At 60.2% G+C, this 22,636-nt stretch overlaps 2 protein-coding genes across 27 annotated transcripts in view; both read left to right on the forward strand.

Annotated features, from left to right (window-relative positions):
- TCF3 (transcription factor 3) overlaps positions 1-19,228 on the forward strand; it is a 47,045-nt gene extending 27,817 nt beyond the window's left edge. For 3 of the 12 annotated variants that reach the window (XM_050770291.1, XM_050770290.1, XM_050770297.1), the window contains 15 exons: positions 574-641; positions 2,286-2,418; positions 4,854-4,903; positions 6,449-6,551; positions 6,640-6,809; positions 6,891-7,023; positions 7,546-7,604; positions 7,716-7,794; positions 8,830-8,903; positions 9,200-9,358; positions 9,439-9,562; positions 13,059-13,194; positions 16,071-16,297; positions 16,652-16,797; positions 17,153-19,228. In XM_050770291.1, the coding sequence (XP_050626248.1) occupies positions 574-641; positions 2,286-2,418; positions 4,854-4,903; positions 6,449-6,551; positions 6,640-6,809; positions 6,891-7,023; positions 7,546-7,604; positions 7,716-7,794; positions 8,830-8,903; positions 9,200-9,358; positions 9,439-9,562; positions 13,059-13,194; positions 16,071-16,297; positions 16,652-16,794 (1,658 nt within the window). In that variant the 3' untranslated portion in view covers positions 16,795-16,797; positions 17,153-19,228. Of the gene's footprint in view, positions 1-573; positions 642-2,285; positions 2,419-4,853; positions 4,904-6,448; positions 6,552-6,639; positions 6,810-6,890; positions 7,024-7,545; positions 7,605-7,715; positions 7,795-8,829; positions 8,904-9,199; positions 9,359-9,438; positions 9,563-13,058; positions 13,195-13,360; positions 13,597-16,070; positions 16,298-16,651; positions 16,798-17,152 lie in introns of those variants that run through there. The other 9 variants (XM_050770289.1, XM_050770288.1, XM_050770287.1 and 6 more) reach the window with 8 other exon arrangements.
- Positions 1-22,636, forward strand: part of LOC126942883 (cytochrome b-c1 complex subunit 10) — a 57,603-nt gene that overhangs the window by 28,759 nt on the left and 6,208 nt on the right. The window contains exon 1 of one of the 15 annotated variants that reach the window (XM_050771018.1): positions 2,576-2,585. The exons of 5 other annotated variants lie outside the window; for them this stretch is intronic. The gene's annotated coding sequence lies outside the window, so the exon portion shown is untranslated. Of the gene's footprint in view, positions 1-2,575; positions 2,586-6,584; positions 6,589-6,812; positions 6,823-7,116; positions 7,127-8,321; positions 8,332-9,140; positions 9,151-19,025; positions 19,036-19,274; positions 19,286-22,060; positions 22,071-22,636 lie in introns of those variants that run through there. 9 more of the 15 variants (XM_050771026.1, XM_050771023.1, XM_050771020.1 and 6 more) reach the window with 9 other exon arrangements.

Genomic DNA, 22,636 nt, shown 5'->3' on the forward strand with positions numbered 1-22,636 from the left:
CACTTTGGGGGAGCCTGTGCCAGGGGAACCCAGGGACCCGTGCGCTGAACCTGATGCTGTGTGCACAGGCCCCGGGGCTCCTGCCAGGGCCCCCAGGCCTGTCCCCTGGGACAGACAAATGCCTCTGAGCTCAGCACCCCAGGGCATCAGCCCCTCAACGCCTGGAACAGAGGAAACAGGCTCAGGAAGGGCAGGGTCCTGGCAGCAGGAAGCACGGCCCCGGCAAGCTCTGCTGTCCCCTTCCCACCCCCCCCATGCAGGGCTTATGTGGGCTGCAAACACTCAGTGTTGACGCCAAAATCATCGGGGACCCCTTCTTGTCCCCAAGCCTGTCGCTGGTGGGCAGGAGACAGGCACACCGAGGGCAGGGCTCTGTGGGAGACGGGCACACTGGGGTCAGGGCTCCCTGAAACGGGCACATTGGGGTCAGGCTTTGCCAGCGTCCTGCCACGGTGCTCTCAGTCGTGTGCACGTACTGAGAGCCTTTGTATGTGGACACATGTCAGGCATTCGGGGGGCCCTCAGGATGCTCCTTGGGGTCACCTCCCACTAACCTTCCTTCTCCTCTTGCAGGCAAGAGCGGCGAGCGGGGTGCCTATGCCTCCTTTGGGAGAGACGCAGGCGTGGGCGGCCTGACTCAGGTGAGGGGCTCAGGCCGGCCTGGGGGGTATTTTAATTGTAAACAAATGTGTCACCCACCCTCGCTGATCTGCAGAAGCTCTCCTGGCTCAGCCAGCTTCTGTTTGCTTCCTGATAGCAATGAAACCAGGCTGGGCCTGGGCCAGGGTGGGCTGGGTGGGTGTGGACCGGGAGGAGTGGGGAAGCAGGTGAGGACCAGGGAGGCCCAGGCCTGTGGGACTGCCATGCTCAGCTGGAGGGGCTCCGTTGCCCGCCCACCTGAGTGGCAGGTAGGAAAACAGGCCACGCAGCAGGCCTTTGCAGGTGTGAACCCCCTGGGGAGCCAAAAGCCTCACCCATGCTGGCCCTGGTTGTGAGGCTAGGGGCGGGGATGTTGGGGGCTGTGACCAGGGGTCACAGGGGTCCCGTGCAGCCTCCAGTCCTGGGCACTCCCAGGGTTCCTCCCTCATCCCAGGACTTCGTCTCTGTCCCTGCCCTCAGCTCCTGGCCCTCGGTGGGGCTCGGCCTTGTCACAGATGGGGCCATCTGTGTGTTCTCTGTGCCCAAGTCAGAACAGCAGCAGCCACCGTGATGGAGGGCCAGCCGGGTACCAGGCTCTGTGCCAGGGGTACACTCGTGTTTCCCCAGTCAGTCCCCACGAGGGGCCCCGGCCTACGTGCCCGTTTTACAGACAGGAATACACAGGTCCGGGGCTCCGCATCCGAGAAGCAGAACTAGGTCTCGGGCCCTGCTCTCTGGCGTTCCCTGGTGACTCATCGAGCCCCGCGATAGCCACACAGGATGCAGGCTCAGGAGAGGCTGGGCCTCGGGAGAAGGCCCTGTCCTGGGCACTGGGCCACCGCATGGGGCCACTGGATGATGATAGAGCAGATGAAATGCAGGAGTCGGTTCCGGGACCCGGCTCAGGGTGGCCCTGGCTCCCCAGGAAGAAAGCCCATTTCACACAAACACATACAGAATCCAACCGAGGGTTTTATTTTATTTATTTATTTTTTTTTTTTGAGACGGAGTCTCGCGCTGTCGCCCAGGCTGGAGTACAGTGGCCGGATCTCAGCTCACTGCAAGCTCCACCTCCCAGGTTCACGCCATTCTCCTGCCTCAGCCTCCCGAGTAGCTGGGACCACAGGCGCCCGCCACCTCGCCCGGCTATTTTTTTGTATTTTTTAGTAGAGACGGGGTTTCACCGTGTTAGCCAGGATGGTCTCAATCTCCTGACCTCGTGATCTGCCCGTCTTAGCCTCCCAAAGTGCTGGGATTACAGGCTCGAGCCACCGCGCCTGGCCCCAACCGAGGGTTTTACAAAACAAAACCAAAAAGATAGGAAGCAGCCGGGTGCACAGACGCTGAGCCACGCAGCTTTGTACGTTCGCGTCTCAGAATCCAGGGAGCAGCCCCTTGGGTTAGCCGCGCTGGCCTCTGTTTCTCAGTCTTTCGTTCTTTGTGAAGACAGCAGTGTGGGTTGCGGTCAGTCTTAAGTCGGAGAAACACGGCAGGTGTCAGACAGAAACTCCGCGAGCAGGCGGAAGGGGCATCGCCCACCGAGGGGCGGGTCCGAGCAGCCTCGGCCTTTGCAGTTTTTTCTTGAATGGAACAGCTTGGGGTCTGGATGCCAGCCCGGCGCTTCCTGACCACCCGCTCCCCACCAGGCTGGCTTCCTGTCGGGCGAGCTGGCGCTCAGCAGCCCCGGGCCCCTGTCCCCTTCGGGCATGAAGGGGACCTCCCAGTACTACCCTTCCTACTCTGGCAGCTCCCGGCGGAGAGCGGCGGACGGCAGCCTAGGTGAGCGGGGTCTGGCCAGGGCGTCGGGGGCTGCAGGGAAGGGGCCTACAAAGGGAGGTGGGGGGCCCCCGTTAGCTGAGGGCACCAGAGGGAGCACACCCTGCACCTTCCAGGTTCTGGCTGGACGCCAGGCGCTTGGGCCGTGGGAGGGGTGGACGGTGATGGGGGACGAGGCCGGGGCAGGCGGGGGCTCGTTACTCCCGGTGGCCCTGGCCCATGAGGCTGCCACAAACCGTTGTGGCAAAACCTGCAACGACTTGTGCACGGGGCTGATAGATTGTTCCTGTGACATGTCCAGGGAGAGGTTCCTACGAGCCTCTGGTCCCGCGGTTCCTGTGGCTGATGGGTGCGGGCTCTGTGCATGTGGTTTCTGTGTAAGACGCCTCACGAGGTGCATCGTGGTTCCTCTACACTGAGCCTTGCTGCTCACGCCTGAGCAGAACGTGCACGCCTGGGCATCCCCTGCAAGGCGCATCACAGCCTTCTGGGCTCAGGAGCACTGGACGGCACCTCGAACTACCCGGCGCCCATTCCACGCAGCGCACTTGCCAGGCGTGGTGGCACTCACCTGGGTCCACGCAGCGCACTCGCCAGGCGTGGTGGCACTCACCTGGGTCCACGCAGCGCACTCGCCAGGCGTGGTGGCACTCACCTGGGTCCACGCAGCGCACTCGCCAGGCGTGGTGGCACTCACCTGGGTCCACGCAGCGCACTCGCCAGGCGTGGTGGCACTCACCTGGGTCCACGCAGCGCACTCGCCAGGCGTGGTGGCACTCACCTGGGTCCACGCAGCGCACTCGCCAGGCGTGGTGGCACTCACCTGGGTCCACGCAGCGCACTCGCCAGGCGTGGTGGCACTCACCTGGGTCCACGCAGCGCACTCGCCTGGCGTGGTGGCACTCACCTGGGTCCACGCAGCGCACTCGCCTGGCGTGGTGGCACTCACCTGGGTCCACGCAGCGCACTCGCCAGGCGTGGTGGCACTCACCTGGGTCCACGCAGCGCACTCGCCAGGCGTGGTGGCACTCACCTGGTGTCCCAGCTACCGTGGAGGCCGAGACAGGAGGATCACTTGAGGCCAAAAGTTGGAAACCATTCTGGGCAACATAGGGAGATCCCACGTTTGCAAAAACTTTTAAAAATTAGTTGAGCATGGTGGCACACGCTTGTGGTCCCAGCTACTCAGGAGGCTGAGGCAGGAGGATGGTTTGACTCTGGGAGTTCGAGGCTGCAGTAAGCTGCGATCGCACCATTGCACTCCAGCCTGAGCAACAGCGCAAGACCCTGCCTGAAAAAAATAAGCGTGAGATCACCCACAAAAAGCACAAAAACGTAAAAAATTGTGGCTCTGAATACACCAAGGACAGGAGCCCTGTGATGCGGGAGGCGGCCTTTGTTCCGCTTTGGCTGGGCACGTGTGCGTGGGCCGCTCGACCTTTTTCCGCTCTGCCCATGTCCGCGAGTGATCGGGAAGGCGCCTGAGTGCTGATTTCCGGGTTATGGATTTTGTCCCACAGGCGGGTTTGCAAACAGCAGCCCCGAGTGGTGAGGCCTGACTGCGTGTCATAGTCGGGGCCATCTTGGAAGGAGGGTGGGGCCACGGGGCTTCTCAGCAGAGCCTTCGCTCAGGACCCATCAACTCCTCGTTTTCCAAACTGCGCATCGCAGGAGAAAACTGTCATGGTTCTTCTACATTTTTGGAGCCATGTAGATAGACTCGAGATTTTTTGTTGTCGTTGTGTTTTTGAGACGGGGTCTCACTTTGTCACCCGGGCTGGAGTGCAGTGGCACGATCTCGGCTCACTGCAATCTCCGCCTCCCAGGTTCAAGTGATTCTCCTGCCTCAGCCTCCCAAGTAGCTGGAATTACAGGCGCCCGCCACCACGCCCGGCCACTTTTTGTATTTTTTTTTTTTTTTTTTTTTTTGAGACGGAGTCTTGCTCTGTGCCCCAGGCTGGAGTGCAGTGGCGCCATCTCGGCTCACTGCAAGCTCCGCCTCCCCGGGTTCACGCCATTCTCCTGCCTCAGCCTCCCGAGTAGCTGGGACTACAGGCGCCCGCCACCTCGCCCGGCTAATTTTCTTGTATTTTTAGTAGAGACGGGGTTTCACCGTGTTAGCCAGGATGGCCTCGATCTCCTGGCCTCGTGATCCGCCCGTCTCGGCCTCCCAAAGTGCTGGGATTACAGACTTTTTGTATTTTTAGTAGAGACGGGGTTTCACTGTGTTGGCCAGGATGGTTTTCATCTCTTGACCTCATGATCCGCCTGTCTTGGCCTCCCAAAGTCCTGGGATTACAGGTGTGAGGCACTGTGTCCGACTGACCCGAGGTTTTTTATTTATGAAACGGGAATTCTGAGGGTCTCTCCTCCAGGGTGCAGGGCAGGGGCTGTTCTCATGGCCGGTGGCCGGTTCTCACCCTTTTCGCTCCTAACAGACACGCAGCCCAAGAAGGTCCGGAAGGTCCCGCCGGGTCTCCCATCCTCGGTGAGTCGCACAAGGGAGAAGGGACCCCACAGTTCGTCAGCGGCAGTGCCAGGCCCCATGTCCTGGCGAAGCTTGGGAACACACATGGGGGGTGGGCCGTGAGTGAACAGGTCCCCCGCGGTTTCTGAGCCAAGATCTGCCCCAAGGCCCGAGCTCTGACAGGAGGCCGCTTCCGAGGGAAGGCAGGGAGCTCATTCCCTAGGTCCAGCCTCTGTCTTGTTCTGAGAGAAAGGCGGTTCTGGTGTCTGAGGCCCCTTTAGAAAGGGCACAATTGGGCCGGGTGTGGTGACTCACGCCTGTCATACCAGCACTTTAGGAGGCCGAGGCGGGCGGATCACCTGAGGTCAGGAGTTCGAGACCAGCCTGGCCAACATGGTGAAACCCCGTCTCTACTAAAAATACACAAATTAGCCGGGCGTGGTGGCTGATGCCTGTAATCCCAGCTACTTGGGATGCTGAGGCAGAAGAATTGTTTGATACCAGGAGGTGGAGGTTGCAGTGAGCCAAGATTGTGCCACTGTACTCCAGCCTGAGCAACAGAGTGAGACTCCCTCTCAAAAAAAAAAGGTGGGGGCGTGCACAGTTGGGGCTCCCTGTTACGTCCTCGTGGGTTCAGGCTGTCCTGCATCCCTGCCTCCCTGCCAGGCCCCGCAGATGGTCTAGGCTGCTGTGCCACACTCCTGCGGTCTCATCTCACTGGAGGGGGCGGCAATTTGCTGATTCCCCAGCTCAGTAACTACCAACCACCCTCTGCCCAGCCCGCGTGCTGGCCCCAAGAGCCCTGGGCATACGTCTCCTCTCCCCTCGGGCTGACCAGCTCCCCACAGGCCCGGGTTTAGGGTTAGAGTCAGGCTGGTTTCCCAGGCCAAAAGCGTGTTCAGGCTCTGCTCCCAACAGTACAGCTCCCCTCCTTCCCCGGGACACACTTTCTCTGCCCTGAAACCGCCCCCCAGTGTCTTACAACATCAGGCCCACCCAGCACACTTTCTGCTGCAGCACAGGGGCAGACGTTACCAACTGGCCCCAGCCCCACAGTCCAGGCAGTGCCAGCCAGTCAGAGTTGGCACTAATCACAGATCCCTCTTCCTGTTACTTTAGCCAAAGATGAATGTTGCTCTGGGGCTGGAGGATTGATTCCAGCTGGGGAACAAGGGAGAAGAATGGGATGGGGGTGTTGGAGCTGGGGTTTTGACGGATCAATAGGTGTTTTTTGGATTAAGGAGGAAAAAGGCTTAGTAGGCAGAGCCAGATCCAAGTCCTCAGGTACAAAGGTCAGAAGTTCAGGGAGGCAGGAGGTGGGGGCTGGAAAAGGAGCAGGAGAGAGAGAGACAAGGACACCGTAAGAACCTCAGACTGGGCTAAGGGGCTGGGATTTACCCAAAACGGGGGTGGTTTTACAGGGAAGGGAAACAGGGTGGTAAATGTGCTACCAGGAGAGGGGACAGGAGGCCAGGCTTAGTGAGGCCTGCAAGGTGTGTGGGCTGATGGACCCCGCGCAGCCCCTCCGTCCTGACTGTGCACCCCCCACCACCCACCCGCCCACAGGTATACCCACCCAGCTCAGGTGAGGACTACGGCAGGGATGCCGCCGCCTACCCGTCCGCCAAGACCCCCAGCAGCGCCTATCCCGCCCCCTTCTACATGGCAGGTACACGGCGGCGGGGGGCTCGCCAGGGATGGTGGGGCAGGGCCAGGGTTCCCCACCCGGCCCCCGCCTTACCAGTCCCTCTCCACAGATGGCAGCCTGCACCCCTCAGCCGAGCTGTGGAGTCCCCCGGGCCAGGCAGGCTTCGGGCCCATGCTGGGTGGGGGCTCATCCCCCCTGCCCCTCCCGCCTGGCAGCGGCCCCGTGGGCAGCAGTGGAAGCAGCAGCACGTTTGCTGGCCTGCATCAGCATGAGCGCATGGTAGGGCCCGGGGCAGGGGACGGGGTGGGTGGAGGGTAGCAGTGCCTCATCTAATCCACCCTCCTCCTGCCCGGCCCCCAGGGCTACCAGCTGCACGGAGCAGAGGTGAACGGTGGGCTCCCGGCTGCATCCTCCTTCTCCTCGGCCCCCGGAGCCACGTACGGTGGCGTCTCCAGCCACACGCCGCCTGTCAGCGGGGCCGACAGCCTTCTGGGTATGGCCATTCCCTGGGATGCGGCCTCTCCGAGGGGACACTGAGCTCCAGGCAGGGCCTGGGTGGGCTCAGTTGGGGGCTGGCGAGGACTCCACGGGGGGGGCGCAGGCACGTTTGCTGACCCTGAGAGCGAGCTGTCGTCAGTTCACGTTGTCCGCTGTCGGTAGGGCCTGCCGCGTGCACTGGGCTTGGGATGTCTGGAAACAGCTCTTTAAGGCGCGGCTTTCCCGCCGTACAGCTGGGAAACAGGCTCAGAGAGGGACACCCAGGCTTGGAGAGGGGCTCGCTCACCCAGGGTCCCCTGCCAGTGGCCTATCCCCAGGGTCCCCTGCCAGTGGCCTATCCCCAGTGCGTCACCCCTGCGGAGGCCGGTTCCGGGGGGTCAGACAGAAACCGGAGCCGAGTCAGGCTGCTCTCCCCAGCGCAGTGGTGTCTGTGCGGGACGGCGGGACGCAGGAGAGCTTGCCGTCGGTGGCGGCACCCAGGCTGGGCTGCGTGGGCCTCACCTCTCTCCACCCACAGGCTCCCGAGGGACCACAGCCGGCAGCTCCGGGGATGCCCTCGGGAAAGCACTGGCCTCGGTGAGGCGTGGGGCACGGGGGGTGAGGCGTGGGGCACGGGGGTGGCCAGGCAAGTGGCCCGAGAGGCCGGCCCCTGATCTCCCGTCTCGTCTCTCCCGGTCCTACTCGCAGATCTACTCCCCGGATCACTCAAGCAATAACTTCTCGTCCAGCCCTTCCACCCCCGTGGGCTCCCCTCAGGGCCTGGCAGGTCTGTGAGGGTTTGGGGGGACGGGGGAGGCTGCTTCTGGTGCCTGCTCGTTGCTGGGATGGGCAGGCAGGTGGGAGGGAGCAGCCCACCCCCAGGGGCCTGTGGCATCTCTGGTCGGGAACTGACAGTGGAAGGAAATCCCTTGTGGGCTTGTGTTCCACTGGGCAATCCAGGAAGGCCGCCTGGTGGAGGCAGTCTCCAAGCCAGCCCTCCAAAGCTATGGCGCATAACCAGGCAGTGAGGGAGGGCTGGGAGGTGGCGTCCGGGTTAGGTCACAGCACAGGCAAAGCCAGGAGGCAGAACCTGGCAGTTCACGCAGCATGAACATGAGGGGACACTGGCGTGCCCAGCAGCTCCCAGATGCGATGGGGCCAGCGGCGCCAGGGCTGTGGCCTGGACTCTAGAACATGTGCATGTTGCTATTTGCTCACCCACCGGGTATTTATTAGATACTGGCTGTTTACCCTTTGCGGGACTCTGGCCCGGGGGGCAGACCCTCTTATCCCTGTGAGGATGTGCCTGCTTATTGGCAGGGGGTGGGGGGCAGGTGCAGGCGGAGTGGGAGTGAGAGCTGGAGGTTTCCAGAAGGTCTGGGTGGTTAAAAACACCCGTGAGTCCTCACCTCTGCCCCATGGGAAGCGCCAGGAGCCCTCACTTCACCTGGGCCTGTCTGGTCCCACCTGGAACTTGCCACTTCCCTGCCTGCTGCTGGAGCCCGGAGTGGGTCAGCCAGGGTGGGGCGGCATGGGGAGGAGCCCCGGCTGTGTGCTGCCGCTTTACCCCCTGGGGTGGGGGATTGGATTTTGTAGATGGGGAAACAGGCTCAGATGGGAACGGCAGTATCCACTGGGCACCCAGCATCCCTGCCTGGCGGGGCTGAGAGCTGCTTTGCGTCGGTGTGGGGTGCCCCGGAATGGCCGTCGTGGGCATCACCGGAGGCTGGACAGGCGGTTCATGAATCCCTCCCCACAGGCATCAGGCCGTGCTCACACCCTGCCCCTTGCACCCCATTCACGTGCCCCCACCCCCTTCCAGGGACGTCGCAGTGGCCTCGAGCAGGAGCCCCCAGTGCCTTATCGCCCAGCTACGACGGGGGTCTCCACGGCCTGGTGAGCGCCCACCCCGCCCCGCCCCGCCCCACCTTTCCCTGGCAGAATGTGCAGGACAGATGCCCCTTGAGAAGGAGAAACGTTTTAGTTAATCTCTCGTAAATAAGTCCCAAGCTGCAGTTGAGGCCTCGTGGCCACCAAGGCACACACATTTTGAGCTGGTCCAAAACACAGCTTCTCAGGGAAGGGGAAGACAGGACCACCGGCCACCTGCATGCGGAAGGGACATGAATGGGGTCCTGTGGGGTCCCGCAGCCCGGGCCCGGGCCCCTCACCACCCATCCCCCACCCTGCAGCAGAGTAAGATAGAAGACCACCTGGACGAGGCCATCCACGTGCTCCGCAGCCACGCCGTGGGCACAGCCGGCGACATGCACACGCTGCTACCTGGCCATGGGGCGCTGGCCTCGGGTTTCGCCGGCCCCATGTCGCTGGGCGGGCGGCACGCAGGCCTGGTGAGCACCGGGCGAGGGTGGGGCTGGGCAGTGGGCAGGGACCCGGCTCCCCCTGACGCGCCCCTCTCCCACGCCTGCAGGTTGGAGGCGGACACCCCGAGGATGGCCTTGCAGGCAGCACCAGCCTCATGCACAACCACGCGGCCCTCCCCAGCCAGCCGGGCGCCCTCCCCGACCTCTCACGGCCTCCCGACTCCTACAGCGGTGAGCCCTTGAGCTTGGCACTGTCCGGTCCCTGGTTCCAGTTGGGGAAACTGAGGCACTCCCATGCTTGGAGTCAGGGTGGGAACCCAGGGCAGGTGCGGTCACCGTGGGGGTACCTGATGACACAGGCGCCCCAGTCAGCAATTTCAGGAGGGTGGGTGAGACCAGCGGGGCCAGCGTTGGCCCTGGGTGTGTGAGGTGGACGGCTCTGGGCTGCTTCTTCATCCGCCTGCTCCCACGTGCCATGTGCCTGCCAGTGTTTGGCACTGGGGAAGGGGGGCAAGGGGTGCAGCAGGATGACCCTGCCTTGGAGAAGACAGACCAGGAGCTCGCTGTACAGCACAGGTGCCAGGGAGAATGAACGAAGTGGCCGGAGTGGGTTGGGGGTTTTGTATGGCTTTGAAGATGGTGGCCCTGGAGGCAACAAGGTGATGTTTGGGCAGCGTCTGGGAGGAGGTGAGAGTAGGCAAGTACCTGGAGGAGGAGGGTTTCAGGCAGAGGCCCTGGGGATGGACTGCTCCTGGGAGGAACAGCCAGGAGACCCATGGGGTTAGAGCAGAGTGAGGAGGGGGAGAGAGGGAAGGGGGAGGGCAGGGAGAGGAGGGCAGGTCAGGTCATGCAGGGCCCGACGGGCTACAGGGAGGACTTGGGATTTCACCATGAGAGAGGTGGCAGCCATGGAGAGCTGTAGGGTGAGGAGGGATGGGACCTGACCCAGGTGCTCACAGACACCCTCTGGTGGCTGCTTGGAGGACAGACCATGAGTGGCACCCGGAGACCAGGGCAGAGGCCACAGGGCTGGTCCAGGGGCCTGGGAGGGGTGAGCAGCGGGTGGTCCCTGCATCTCCGGAAGGCGGGGCCCCCAGGATTTGTGACGGACCCGACTTGAGGTTGAGAGGAGGCAGTGTGGCTCTGGGATTTCTGGCCCGAGCTGTGGGTGACACTGGGGCTGGGAACCCCGTAAGGAAGGGGACAAAGGAACGGACTGGGGACAAATCTGGACCTGGGCCTGGGGATTGTTGAGCGTCTCAGACACCCATGAGAGACCCAGGAGAAGGCGGGGTCATTGTGGGCCCTGTCCTGGCCCTGTCTCCTCCACCATCCCAGGAATCCTGCGTGCCTTCCAGTCAGCCTTTCCAAGTACCTTGATTTTATCACCCCTAGGCCAGGGCATCTCACCCCAGCAGCTCTGCCCCCAGGGGACACTGGGTGATGCCTGGGGACAGCTGCAGTTGTCAGAGCTGAGGGGGGGCTCCTGGCATGGAGTGGGTGGGGACCAGGGATGCTGCTTACCACCCTGCAGTGCCCGGGACGACCCCGTCCCAGAGAAGGGTCCGGACCCACAGGTCAGCAGTGCCCGGGACAACCCCGTCTCAGAGAAGGGTCCGGACCCACAGGTCAGCAGTGCCCGGGACGACCCCGTCCCAGAGAAGGGTCCGGACCCACAGGTCAGCAGTGCCCGGGACGACCCCGTCCCAGAGAAGGGTCCGGACCCACAGGTAGGCAGTGCCCAGGACGGACCCACAGGTCAGCAGTTTCCAGGGGTGACCCCAAGCTTAGTCTTTTGCCTGCAGGTTCTCCTCTGGTTCTTTCCTGTCCTTCACTTCGTATACTGAGGCCTGGGCTGGTCCTGGTGGCTGGTGTTGGCCAGTTGCACCAGAGTTCACTGTTGGGGGTGGGTGCATTTCTGAGGCTCCCCCTCAGGGTACGGGGGTCTTGGGTTTGGGAGCTGGTTTGCTCCATGTGCGCCCTGACTCTGATTCCTGGACTCCCCGATCCCGGGTTTTGGGGGTGGCCCAGGTCGTGCTGAATGCAGAGTGGCCGCATGCGTTTGGGGTAGCTGTGTGCCCTTAAGCCACATGTTTTGCTGTTATTGTTCTTGAGCTTCACGAACACAGCGTCCCGCTAGCATGCTCTTTACACCCCAAACATGGTTTGCTGGCTCATGTTGTGTATGGGGTACGTGTGTGGTGCAAGCGGCTGGGGTCTCATTTTGAGTGCACCGTTGACCCTGGCCTGGGCGTGGGGCACTAGGCCATCCCAACATCATGCTTTCCTGCCAACCTGCTCATCAAGGGTGTGATACACCTGTCGTCAGTTCAGAGGAAAGGCTGATGAATTATTTTGCAGAGCGGCCAACTTGCCCTCCCACAGACAAAATTTTGAATGTTCAGGTCTCTCAACTTCGCTAGCTGACTGGGTATGAAAGGGTAGCGCATCGCAGCCTTAATTTGCATTTCCTTAATGTCTTGATGTGCTGAAGCGGACTTCCACGTGTTTCTGGGCATGTGGTTTCATTGTCTATGAGATGCCTGTTTGAATACCTTGCTTATTTTTCTACTGAGCTCCTTTCTTTCTGTCCTTTCCCATTGATTTGTCAGAGGTTTTTGTATGTGTGGGAGATCACCTCCTTGTTGGCTACGTCTGTGGAGGGTGTCTTCTATTCTTTGGCAAATGCTTTTATTTGCCTGGTATCTTTGCTGATCAGGAACTCTCAACTTTGATAAAAGTTAAGCTTATTGATTTTTGTTTTTTCTTTTTTTTTTTTGTTTTGAGACAGGGTCTCATCCTATCACACAGACAGAGGGCAGGGGCGTGATCACAGCTCACTGTAGCCATGACCCCTTGGCCTCAAGTGATCCTCCCACCTCAGCCTCCCAAAGTTTGGGATTACAGGCATGAGCGAGCCACTGTGACTAGCCTGTTGTGTTCTTTTAAAAGCAGCTCTTTGAGCACTTGCTTGGACAGCTCTTGGACTAAAATGAGAATGACACATATTAGCATAGCATCTGCAAAACATGACGTGGAAATTCCTGAAGTGTTCCAATTTTTTTTTTTTTTTTTTTTTTTTTTTTTGAGACGGAGTCTCGCTCTGTCACCCAGGCTGGAGTACAATGGTGCAATCTTGGCTCACTGCAACCTCCGCCTCCTGGGTTCAAGTGATTCTCCTGCCTCATCCTCCCAAGTAGCTGGGATTACAGGTACCCGCCACCACACCCGGCTAATTTTTTATATTTTTAGGAGAGACTGGGTTTCACCATGTTAGCCAGGATGTTCTTGATCTCCTGACCTCGTGATCCACCCACCTCGGCCTCCCAAAGTGCTGGGATTACAGGTGTGAGCCACCATGCCTGGCCGAAGTGTTGCATATTTTTAAATCAATGATTGAAATAATTTCCTTCTCCAAAAAACCAGAGCATTCTTTTAGCATTTTAGGAGATTCCTGCCCCTGAGTTACTGCAGAATTTCTGCACACTTTGTTCCAAAGGTGGTAAAACTCTTTCCTTTTCACCTTCTGGTCCTTAATCTGTTTGACATTGGTAGCTACACATGGCGTGAGGTAGGGATCCAGTTCTGGTTGTTGGTTTTTTGTTTTTATTTTTGGCAAATACCTGGTTTTTCCAGGAAAGCCCAAGCCCCTCACCACAGGAGCACAGAGAGATATGTCATTGGCCCTGGAGGCCGATGCAGGCCCCTGACCCCAGGCCTGTTGCAGGGCTAGGGCGAGCAGGTGCCACGGCGGCCGCCGGCGAGATCAAGCGGGAGGAGAAGGAGGATGAGGAGAACACGTCGGCGGCTGACCACTCGGAGGAGGAGAAGAAGGAGCTGAAGGCCCCCCGGGCCCGGACCAGGTGCCAGCCCCCACCTCGGCCCTCCCCACCCCTACCCCATCAGGAAGCACATGTGCACAGGCCACACACACACTGCACCCACACCGGGAGGCCGTCGGCGGGCCCCACGCTCGTCCCCCAACCTCACTGTCTCCCTCTGGCCCCCTCCCGGCGCCCTCCCCCGTAGCCCAGACGAGGACGAGGACGACCTTCTCCCCCCAGAGCAGAAGGCCGAGCGGGAGAAGGAGCGCCGGGTGGCCAATAACGCCCGGGAGCGGCTGCGGGTCCGTGACATCAACGAGGCCTTTAAGGAGCTGGGGCGCATGTGCCAGCTGCACCTCAACAGCGAGAAGCCCCAGACCAAACTGCTCATCCTGCACCAGGCCGTCTCGGTCATCCTGAACTTGGAACAGCAAGTGCGAGGTCAGTGGGGGCGCGGGCCACCAGCGTCCCCGCAGCGCCACCTCCCTCGTGTTCCTGCCCTCGCTCTCCTTCCCTGCCCGCCTTCCTGGAGCCAGCCCTCCCTCTGCAGCAGTTGCCTCCTTGCAGTGACTGTGCCCTTCACCCCCCTGACCGCACCGCCATGACTGTCCCCTCCTGACTGCTGGCCCTTCTCCCTGTTTGCCTCAGCATCTCCTCCACCGTGGGAGGACTGGACTCTTTCTAGACTCTTAGCCCTGCAGGCCTGGGCTCTGTGGCTCAGAACTACATCTCCCAGCTCCCAGGGCTCCCACCCGCCCTGGTCCTCCTTTTGCGGGAAGCCCAGAACCCAGCTCACAGAGGCCAGTGTCCCCCGAGCCCAGAGACAGGAGCTGGTGTGCAAACCACCCTGGCCCCTTCCCCTCGAGCAGATGCCACGCAAGGCCACATGAGCCCGTCCCCTGCCTCTGACTCAGTTTCCCAATCTGAAGGTGGGTGTTAATCACCCCATTTCCCAGGGCCAGGGGGATGAAGGATACAGACAGACCCTGCCCCCACCCCCGGATGTGAGCTGACTCCTTCCCCGCTGCTGGTGGCTGCTTCCTTAACTCCTTCCTCTCCTGGCCTGCACCCCGTTAACCCTTTCTCTCCTGCAGCACTGTTGCTGGGACCGGAGCCAGAGCCCCAGCCCGGCCCACCCACTGTCCCCTCAGCTCTAAGGTTTCTGAGTCTCTGCAGCCATGTGTGGCACGCCTCGCGCCCCCCAAGCCCGCCTCTCTGCTGTCTGCCTTCCGCTCTCCCCTCCATCCCGCCCGTCCGTCCCTTTGCTTCCCGTGGCAGCCCCTCCTCACCTCGCACTTGCTGCCCGAGCACCGGGAGCGGCTGGGCTGCAGCCTCAGGGCGTTTCCTCCCCCAAAGCCCCCATCAGGGCTTGCGGGAAGAAACCAGACCCGGGAGCACGCAGCCCCTGGTCCTGTCAGTTTGGTCTGTGCGCTTGTCCTGGGCTCCAGGGGCCGCCCCCGCCACCTGGAGGGATCCCCTCAGGCCCCAAAGGCAGAGTGGGCAGGCAGGTGGGTGAGGCAGCCCCCTAGAGCCTAAGACAGAGCAGCAGGCATGCTGGGCACTGGGCCAGGCCTTTGCCCATTTCATCTTCACCACAACCCGCAGCAGTGGGTGCCTTGATGGGGACCGGCATCCCTTCTACTGAGCAGGAAGCCAGGGAACAGAGCCAGAGAACAGAGCGAGGTCACCCGTGCAGGGCCATGCAGCACGGAGGCCTGGGCCGGGACCCGCACCCCCACGGCGGCAGCAGCAGTGCCCGCTCGCCGGCTGCATGCTGCTTGGCAGGAGAGGGGGCTCAGCCTTGGGCCTGGCACAGAACAGGTGCTTGGAACTTCAGAGCTGCCACTGCGACCATTCACAGTGGCAGTGACAGCAGGGTTCCCGGAGGCCTCGGGAGCCAGTGTTCCCAGCCAGGGTCAGGTGCTACAGGGAAGCCTCATCTTGGGGCAGCCGGAGTTCACTGTAGGGGGTGGGCGCATTTCTGAGGCTCCCCCTCAGGGTGTGGGGATCTTGGGGGATGGGAGCTGGTGTGCTCCATATGAGCCCTGCCTCTGAGTCCTGGACTCCCTAGTCGTGGGTTTTTGGAGTGGCCCAGGCCTTTGCCTGCTGAGCCTGTGTCTTCAAGGCACCCTCTGTCCACAGTGGGTCTGGCCGGGCCTTGCTGTCCATCACCCCGCAAGCAGCTGCTCTGAACGGGGAAAGTCATCATCTTGGGAGGGAAAGAGAGAGAGAGGAGCAGGCACTGGGCCTCCCCTGTGCCCCACCCCCACCCCTAGCCCTGCCCTGGGGCCCACAGAGTGAGTAGGGTCAAGGGAGAAGCAGTTACCCAGTGAGGGCCCAGAGGGGGAAGCAGAGCCCCACCTCCCTCCACAGAAACGTCTGGGAACAGTCAGACCTTGGTTCTTCCCGGGTGTGACCACATCCACAGCCTCCCCTAGAGCTGAGTCTGAGGGCACTTGCACCTGGGCAGCCAGTCGCGCACACAGGCGCCCGCCATGGGTCTCTGCTGCATTCCAGGGAGCACATTCCCCACGCACACAGAGGAGCACATTTTCATGCATGTGACAACACACAGCAGCATGTGAACCTTCAGTGCTGCCCACACCACCACCAGCCATGTGCTTGCACTGCTGTGCCCAACACCAGCCGTGTACCCTCACTGCTGCCCACACCAACACCAGCTGTGTACCTACACTGCTGTGCCCACACCAACACCAGCTGTGTGCCCGCACTGCTGTGCCCACACCAACACCAGCCGTGTGCCCGCACTGCTGTGCCCCACACCAGCTATGTACCCGCACTGCTGCCCACACCAGCACAAACACAAGTAGCTGGATACCCTCTCCACAACCCAGCCCCGCCCTCCCACCCAGCCCTGGCCTGTCACTAACAGAGGCCTCGGTGCTGTGACCCAGCAGTACGGAGGAGGTGCTGTCCCTGGAGGAGAAAGACCTGAGGGACCGGGAGAGGCGCATGGCCAATAACGCGCGGGAGCGGGTGCGCGTGCGGGATATTAACGAGGCCTTCCGGGAGCTGGGGCGCATGTGCCAGATGCACCTCAAGTCGGACAAAGCGCAGACCAAGCTGCTCATCCTGCAGCAGGCCGTGCAGGTCATCCTGGGGCTGGAGCAGCAGGTGCGAGGTAGGCTCCCCGGCCAGGGCGGCCCCAGCACCCTCTCCCCTCCCCACACCCAGCAGCAGATGCCGGGGTCCTCCTGTGCTTGCCGGCCCCGGGCTCTGTCCGTGTCTCTCTTTGTGACTGGATTCAGACCCAGTGACGTTCCACAGACACCGTCTGATCTCACTGTCTTCTTTACAACCCCCCACCCCATCCCCCCAGCCTTCTCAAGGAAGGAGGTGAGAGCCGGAAATGCAGGAGACCACACGTGGAGCCCTGCCCCCATCCTGTCCTCCCCGACATCCTACCCCCCACTCCCACCTCACATCTTCCTCCTCCCGGGGACCATCTCCCACAGAGCTCTCCTCCTCCCCCCAGAGCGGAACCTGAATCCCAAAGCAGCCTGTTTGAAACGGCGAGAAGAGGAAAAGGTGTCGGGCGTGGTCGGAGACCCCCAGATGGTGCTTTCAGCTGCCCACCCAGGCCTGAGCGAAGCCCACAACCCCGCCGGGCACATGTGAAAGGTATGCCTCCGTGGGACGAGCCACCCACTCTCAGCCCTGTGCGCTGGGCCCAGAACAGCCACTCGAGACCCCAGGCTTCGTCCACGTCCACACCTCACACACCTGTTGTCAGCATCGAGCCAACACCAACCTGACGAGGTTCGGAGCGATGGGGGCGACCAAGGTGACGCTGGGTCCAGGAGCTCCCTGGGACCCTGGCCCACCCCTCCCTGGCCTCGCTCCCCCTGTCCTCGAATCTCAGCCACCGTGTCACCCTGTGACTTGCCCCGTGGATCCTGAAACTGCGTCTTGGCCCTGTTGCCTGGGCTGACAGGACCTTTTTTTTTTTTTTTTTTTTTTTTTTTTTTTTTCCCAGTAAACAAAACCTGACAGCGAGCAACAAAACATACACTTTGTCAGAACAGAAAAAAATGCCTTAACTATAAAAAGTGGAGAAATGGAAACATATCACTCGAGGGGGATGCTGTGGAGACCTGGCTTATGCTTCAAAAGCCACCAGCAAATTGTGCCTAAGCCTAATATTTTTTTTAAGGAAAATAAAAAGAACATTAGTTATAAGATTTTTTTTTTTTTTCTTCTTAATGTAGATGAAAATTAGCAAGGATGCTGCCTTTGGTCTCTGGTTTTTTTTTAAGCTTTTTTTTTGCATATGTTTTGTAAGCAACAAATTTTTTTGTATGAAAGTCCCGTGTCTCTCGCTATTTCTGCTGCTGTTTCTAGACTGAGCATTGCATTTCCTGATCAACCAGATGATTAAACGTTGTATTAAAAAGACCCCGTGTAAACCTGAGCCCCCCCGCACCCCCCCCGGAAGCCACTGCACACAGAACGGGGACAGGTGGGGGTCTTTTGTTTTTTTGATGTTGGGGGTTCTCCTCTTGGTTTTGTCACGTGGAAAGCGATGCGTGGGCGTTCCCTGATGAAGGCGCCTTGGGGCTTCCCTGCCGCATCCTCTCCCCTCAGGAAGGGGGCTGACCTGGGCTTGGGGGAAGGGACGTCAGCAAGGTGGCTCTGACCCAGGTGACCCTGCCAAGCAGCTCTGGCCCCCAGGGCTACTCCACACGATGTCCTCCCCAGGCCCCCATAAGCTGCTCTCCCTTGGAACCTGCACACACCTCCGAAACGGGGCATGTTGTTGGGACCAGTGACCCCTGGCATGGGGACCACACCCTGGAGCCGGGTGCTGGGAACCTTCCTGGACACCCTGTCCTTCACTCCTTTGCCCCAGGGACCCAGGCTCGTACTCTGAACTCTGAGGGGACGCGGCTCAGGAGCCAGCACAGGACACCCCCACCCTACCCCAGCATGTCCCCATTACACCAGAGGGCCATCGTGATATAGAGAGGATGCCAGGGCCCTGGCCGGTCTCCCGCAACGCTGGGAAGCATCCCTGGGCCTAGGGCCATACCTGCTGCCCTCCCTCTGTGGGGCCCAAGGGCGAGTGGCTGGAGCCGGGAGACTCTGCTGATCTGAGCCCCACGAAGGCCTTGGGCTGCGCAACCCGGCTGCAGAACCGGCAGGGTGGCCCCTCGGGCCCATCTGTGTCCTGTGTCCCAGCACCCAGGCCTCTCTCCAGGTCCCCTTTTCTGGTCTCTTGCCATGAGGGTAACCAGCTCTTCCCAGCTGTCTGGGGACTGTCTTGGGTTTAAAACTGCAAGTCTCCTGCTCTGAGATTCCGTTCACTTCCACACAAACTAGGGTGATGGTCACGGTGGCACCCAGGTGTGGGCTGGGCTAGCCGGGCACCTTCATGTGTTCTTCATGCCCCTCCCTGCACTGAGGCCTTGCGGACCCCCGGGCTGGCTGTGCTCACCCCGGCAGCAGGTCAGGTGTCTGCCCCTGTGCCACCCCTGAGACTCCCACCGTTACCCCCAGGAGAGCCTGGACTGCCTGACTCCTCTCCCCAGACTTGCTGGGGAGCCTGGGCCCCATGGCAGATTCAAGGGAAACCGCGAGGCCAGCTCAAGGCCTGGGATCTGCCCCCAGTCCAGGCCAGGTGGAGGGGAGGGGCTGTCTGCCACTCCCTTCTCTGTGGTTCCCCCTGCGCCCTGGGGATTCGGTCTCTTAGGAAACCTGCCTCTGTCTCCCTCTTGTTTTGATCCCGGCCCTGCCCCTAGGTCTGGGTGGGCAGTGGCCCCGTAGCCTCTGGAACTGCGCGTTCTGCATAGAATTTAAACGAGATTCACCCGGCGCCAGGAGGGAGAAACAGCAGTGTCGGGGAACCACAATTATGGGGGGGGGGGGTGGGGGGTGTGCTCTGAGTGCCTCAAGATGGTTTTCAAAAAAATTTTTTTAAAGAAAATAATTTTATACGTGTCAACACAGCTGGCTGGATTATTGGGACTTTTAAACGATCCTCTTTAAAGTGGATTCAGAGACCTGTCCTGTATATAACAGCACTGTAGCAATAAATGTGACATTTTATAACGAAGCTCTGCAGTCCCTGGATTCTTTCTGGTGTCACATGTTTAGGAAGGGAAGTGGGGGGCAGGGTCAGAGGTCTTGCCCTAAACTCTCGGCCCCTGACGTTCACCTTGGTGGGTGCAGCGAGGACTGTGGTCTGCCCTGTGCACTGGGCCTCCTCGAAGTCACTCCTCACTCTGAGGGGCCCGCAGCTCCCCTGGCAGCTGGGAACCTGCACCTGTACCCAGGGCTCCAGGCCACCTGGAAGCAGGATTGGCTTCCGGAGAAAAGCAACTCCCTGGGGGCTGTACTTGGGCACATCCAGGACCTGTGGTCCTCCCAGCCCGAGGGCTCCCGATCTCCCAACGTCTCCCCGGGCTGTTGGAACCCACTTCACTGCCCCTTCCTGCTCCCGAAGTCTGAGCCTGTCACTGCCCCTCTGGAACCTTCCACGGCCCCCTGTTGCTGGCAGCATCAACTCCGCACTCCTCAGTGGGGCATTCGTGATGTCCTCCACGGCCGGACACCCACAGAACCATGGACAAGGCTCTCTGGGGGGAAGAGGTGTGGCAGGACCCGTCGGGATGCTGCTCATCCTAAAGCGCCCACCGGCATCTGCTGTTGTGCCCAGAGGCTTCCCTGCTCCATCTCTTCGAGGACACAGCTGGACTGCCCTGGTCCCCTGTGGGGCTGGGGTGGGAGTGCCTTCCTGGCCACTTGAGGGGGGTGGCCCCCAGGAGAGAGCCCTTTGGTGCACAAGTGCCTTAGGGAGAAAGCCAAGCACAGTGACTCATGCCTGTCATCCCAGCACTTCAGGTGGCTGAGGTGGGAGGATCTTCTGAGGCCAGGAGTTCCAGTCCAGCCTGGGCAACATAGTGAGACCCCATGTCTTTTTTTTTTAAGGGGAAGAGAGTGGCCAGGAGTTGACAGAAGGTGCTGAGGGAGCCCTGTCCACCACTCAGCACCCAGCTCGCCTCTACATTCATGCTGGAAAACTTTTAAAACATGCATTGGCCAGGCGCGGTGGCTCACACCTGTCATCCCACCACTTTGGGAGGCTGAGGCGGGTGGATCACTTGAGGTCAGGAGTTTGAGAGCAGCCTGGCCAACATGGTGAAACCCTGTCTCTACCAAAAATACAAAAATTAGCCGGGCATGGTGATGCATACCCGTAATCCCAGCTACTTGGGAGACTGAGGCAGGAGAATAGCTTGAACCCAGGAGGCGGGGATTGCAGAGATCCGAGATTGCACCACTGTGTTCTACCCTGGGCGAGAGAGGAAGACTGTCTCAAAAAATTAAAATTAAATTGGTTGTGCCTGGTGACACACACTTGTAGTCCCAGCTACTTAGGAGGCTGAGGTGGGAGGATCACTTGAGACCAGGAGCTTGCGGTGGCAGTGAACTGTAATTGTACCACTGCACTCCAGCCTGGGCAAGAGAGCCACCCCAGACCCTGTCTCAAAAAAAGGTGGAGGGGGCATCCAGATGGTCCAACAAAATAACAAAAACCGGCTCAAGAAACAAAAAGGAAGTTCTATGTTATGTTGAATGGCTTCAGGCACAGCTGGATCCAGGCATCATTACAAATCTCTCTCCATCTCCCAGCTCTTGTTTTTATCACTCTCACTCTCTGGTGAACTCTTTTTTTTTTTGAGATGCAGTTTCACTCTCGTTTCCCAGGCTGGAGTGCAGTGGCGTGATCTCGGCTCACCACCGCAACCTCCGCCTCTCGGGTTTTCAAGCGATTCTCCTGCCTCAGCCTCCTGAGTAGCTGGAATTACAGGCATCCGTCACCATGTCTGGCTAATTTTGTATTTTTAACAGAGATGGGGTTTCTCCATGTTGGTCAGGCTGGTCTCGAACTCCTAATCTCAGGTGATCTGCCCACCATGACCTCCCAAAGTGCTGGGATTACAGGCGTGAGCCACTGCGCCCGGCCCCTGGTGAACTCTTACTAAACTGTGGCATCTGGAAACTGGGCTGACATTCCAGCAGCCCTTGTGTTCCTGTCCTTTCTCTTAATAGTCATTATGTCAACCCCTGCATCCCACTTTTTTAAGTTTCCACCAATGGGAAGAGTCTTATTCAGGTGTTCTCTGATCCCAAGCTCAAAAACCCCAAGGCAACTGGAAAGTTCTACAAACAACGCCCAGCCCGATGGCTCATGCCTGTAATCCCAGCACTTTGGGAGGCTGAAGTGGCTGGATCACTTGAGGTCAGGAGTTCAAAACCAGCCTAGCCAACGTGGTGAAACCCAGTCTCTACTAAAAATACAAAAACTAGCTGGGCATGGTAGCACGTGCCTGTAGTCCCAGCTACTTGGGAGGCTGAGGCAGGAGGATCGTTTGAACCCGGGAGGTGGACGTTGCAGTGAGTCGAGATCGCCTCATTGCAGTCCAGCCTGGATGACAGAGCGAGACTCCGTCTCAAAAAAAAAAAGAAAAAAGAAACAGTGCCCAGACTGTGGTATCCAAAACCTATTTCCGGCTCCCACCTTGAGTCCTTGACCAGGGATAGGGATGGGTTAGCACCCGCAGCCCCGAGAGAGCTGCAGGCTTGGAGAGTACTGAGGGCCGACCCCAGCAGGACAGGCCAGGCTGGGCAGACAGACGAACCCATGGTGTCCGTTCCTTATCACCAGGCCTGCAAATGAGGCTGGCACCCCAGGGACAAATCACGCCCAGTTCCCCGTCTAGGTTATGGCCTTTCCTTTCATGCTGTAAAGGTGCCTGGGGGTCAGGCAGTCCAGGAGGGCTTCCTGAGGGAGGCGACTCTTGAAAATGGGGGAAAAGACAGAAAAGTGCCATGGCGGTGTCTGGGAATGTGCCCCTCTTCCTTCTGCCCACACCGGCCCGGTGTGCATGGGGAGGCTGGAAGCTGGGAGCTGAGTGAACATGTACGGTGCTGCGCCGGGTTGTGGGAGAGCAGAGGAAGCAGGGACTGGAGAAAGGCGAGCCCAAGCGAGCCTGGTGCGGTGGAAAGCAGGAGGCAGAAGGACCTGCCTGTCATCAGCTAAGACCATTCAGAGACGTTCACCGTGCAAGGAGCCAGGCCTCCCTCTGCTGCCTGAATGAGGAATCACCCAGGCTCGCAAACGAAAACCTGCAAAGTGATTTCCGACAGCCTCCAGGCAACTGGCAACTTTGAGGCTCAGGGAAGCACTGCCGCTCGGCCAAAGTCCTACAGCGAATCAGGAACAACGCCTGACGCCTCCAAAAGTGGGCTCCAGTCCCAGCTCTTCCCCTCTGTGTGACTCTGGGCAAGACGCTACCTCGCTGGACGTCCTGGCATATGCTAGGCGCATAAAATCATTGGCAGGTAGCCCCGTGGAGCCTAGAGGCAAAATCGGCCGTTAGAACACGTGCCCAAAATGCCCCGCCCTAACCCCGCCCACTCCGGGCCACCTCTCCCTGGTCGTCCAACCCTCGCCGGA

This window comes from Macaca thibetana, chromosome 19, assembly GCF_024542745.1.
Source record: "Macaca thibetana thibetana isolate TM-01 chromosome 19, ASM2454274v1, whole genome shotgun sequence".
NCBI classification, from domain to species: Eukaryota; Metazoa; Chordata; class Mammalia; order Primates; family Cercopithecidae; genus Macaca; species Macaca thibetana.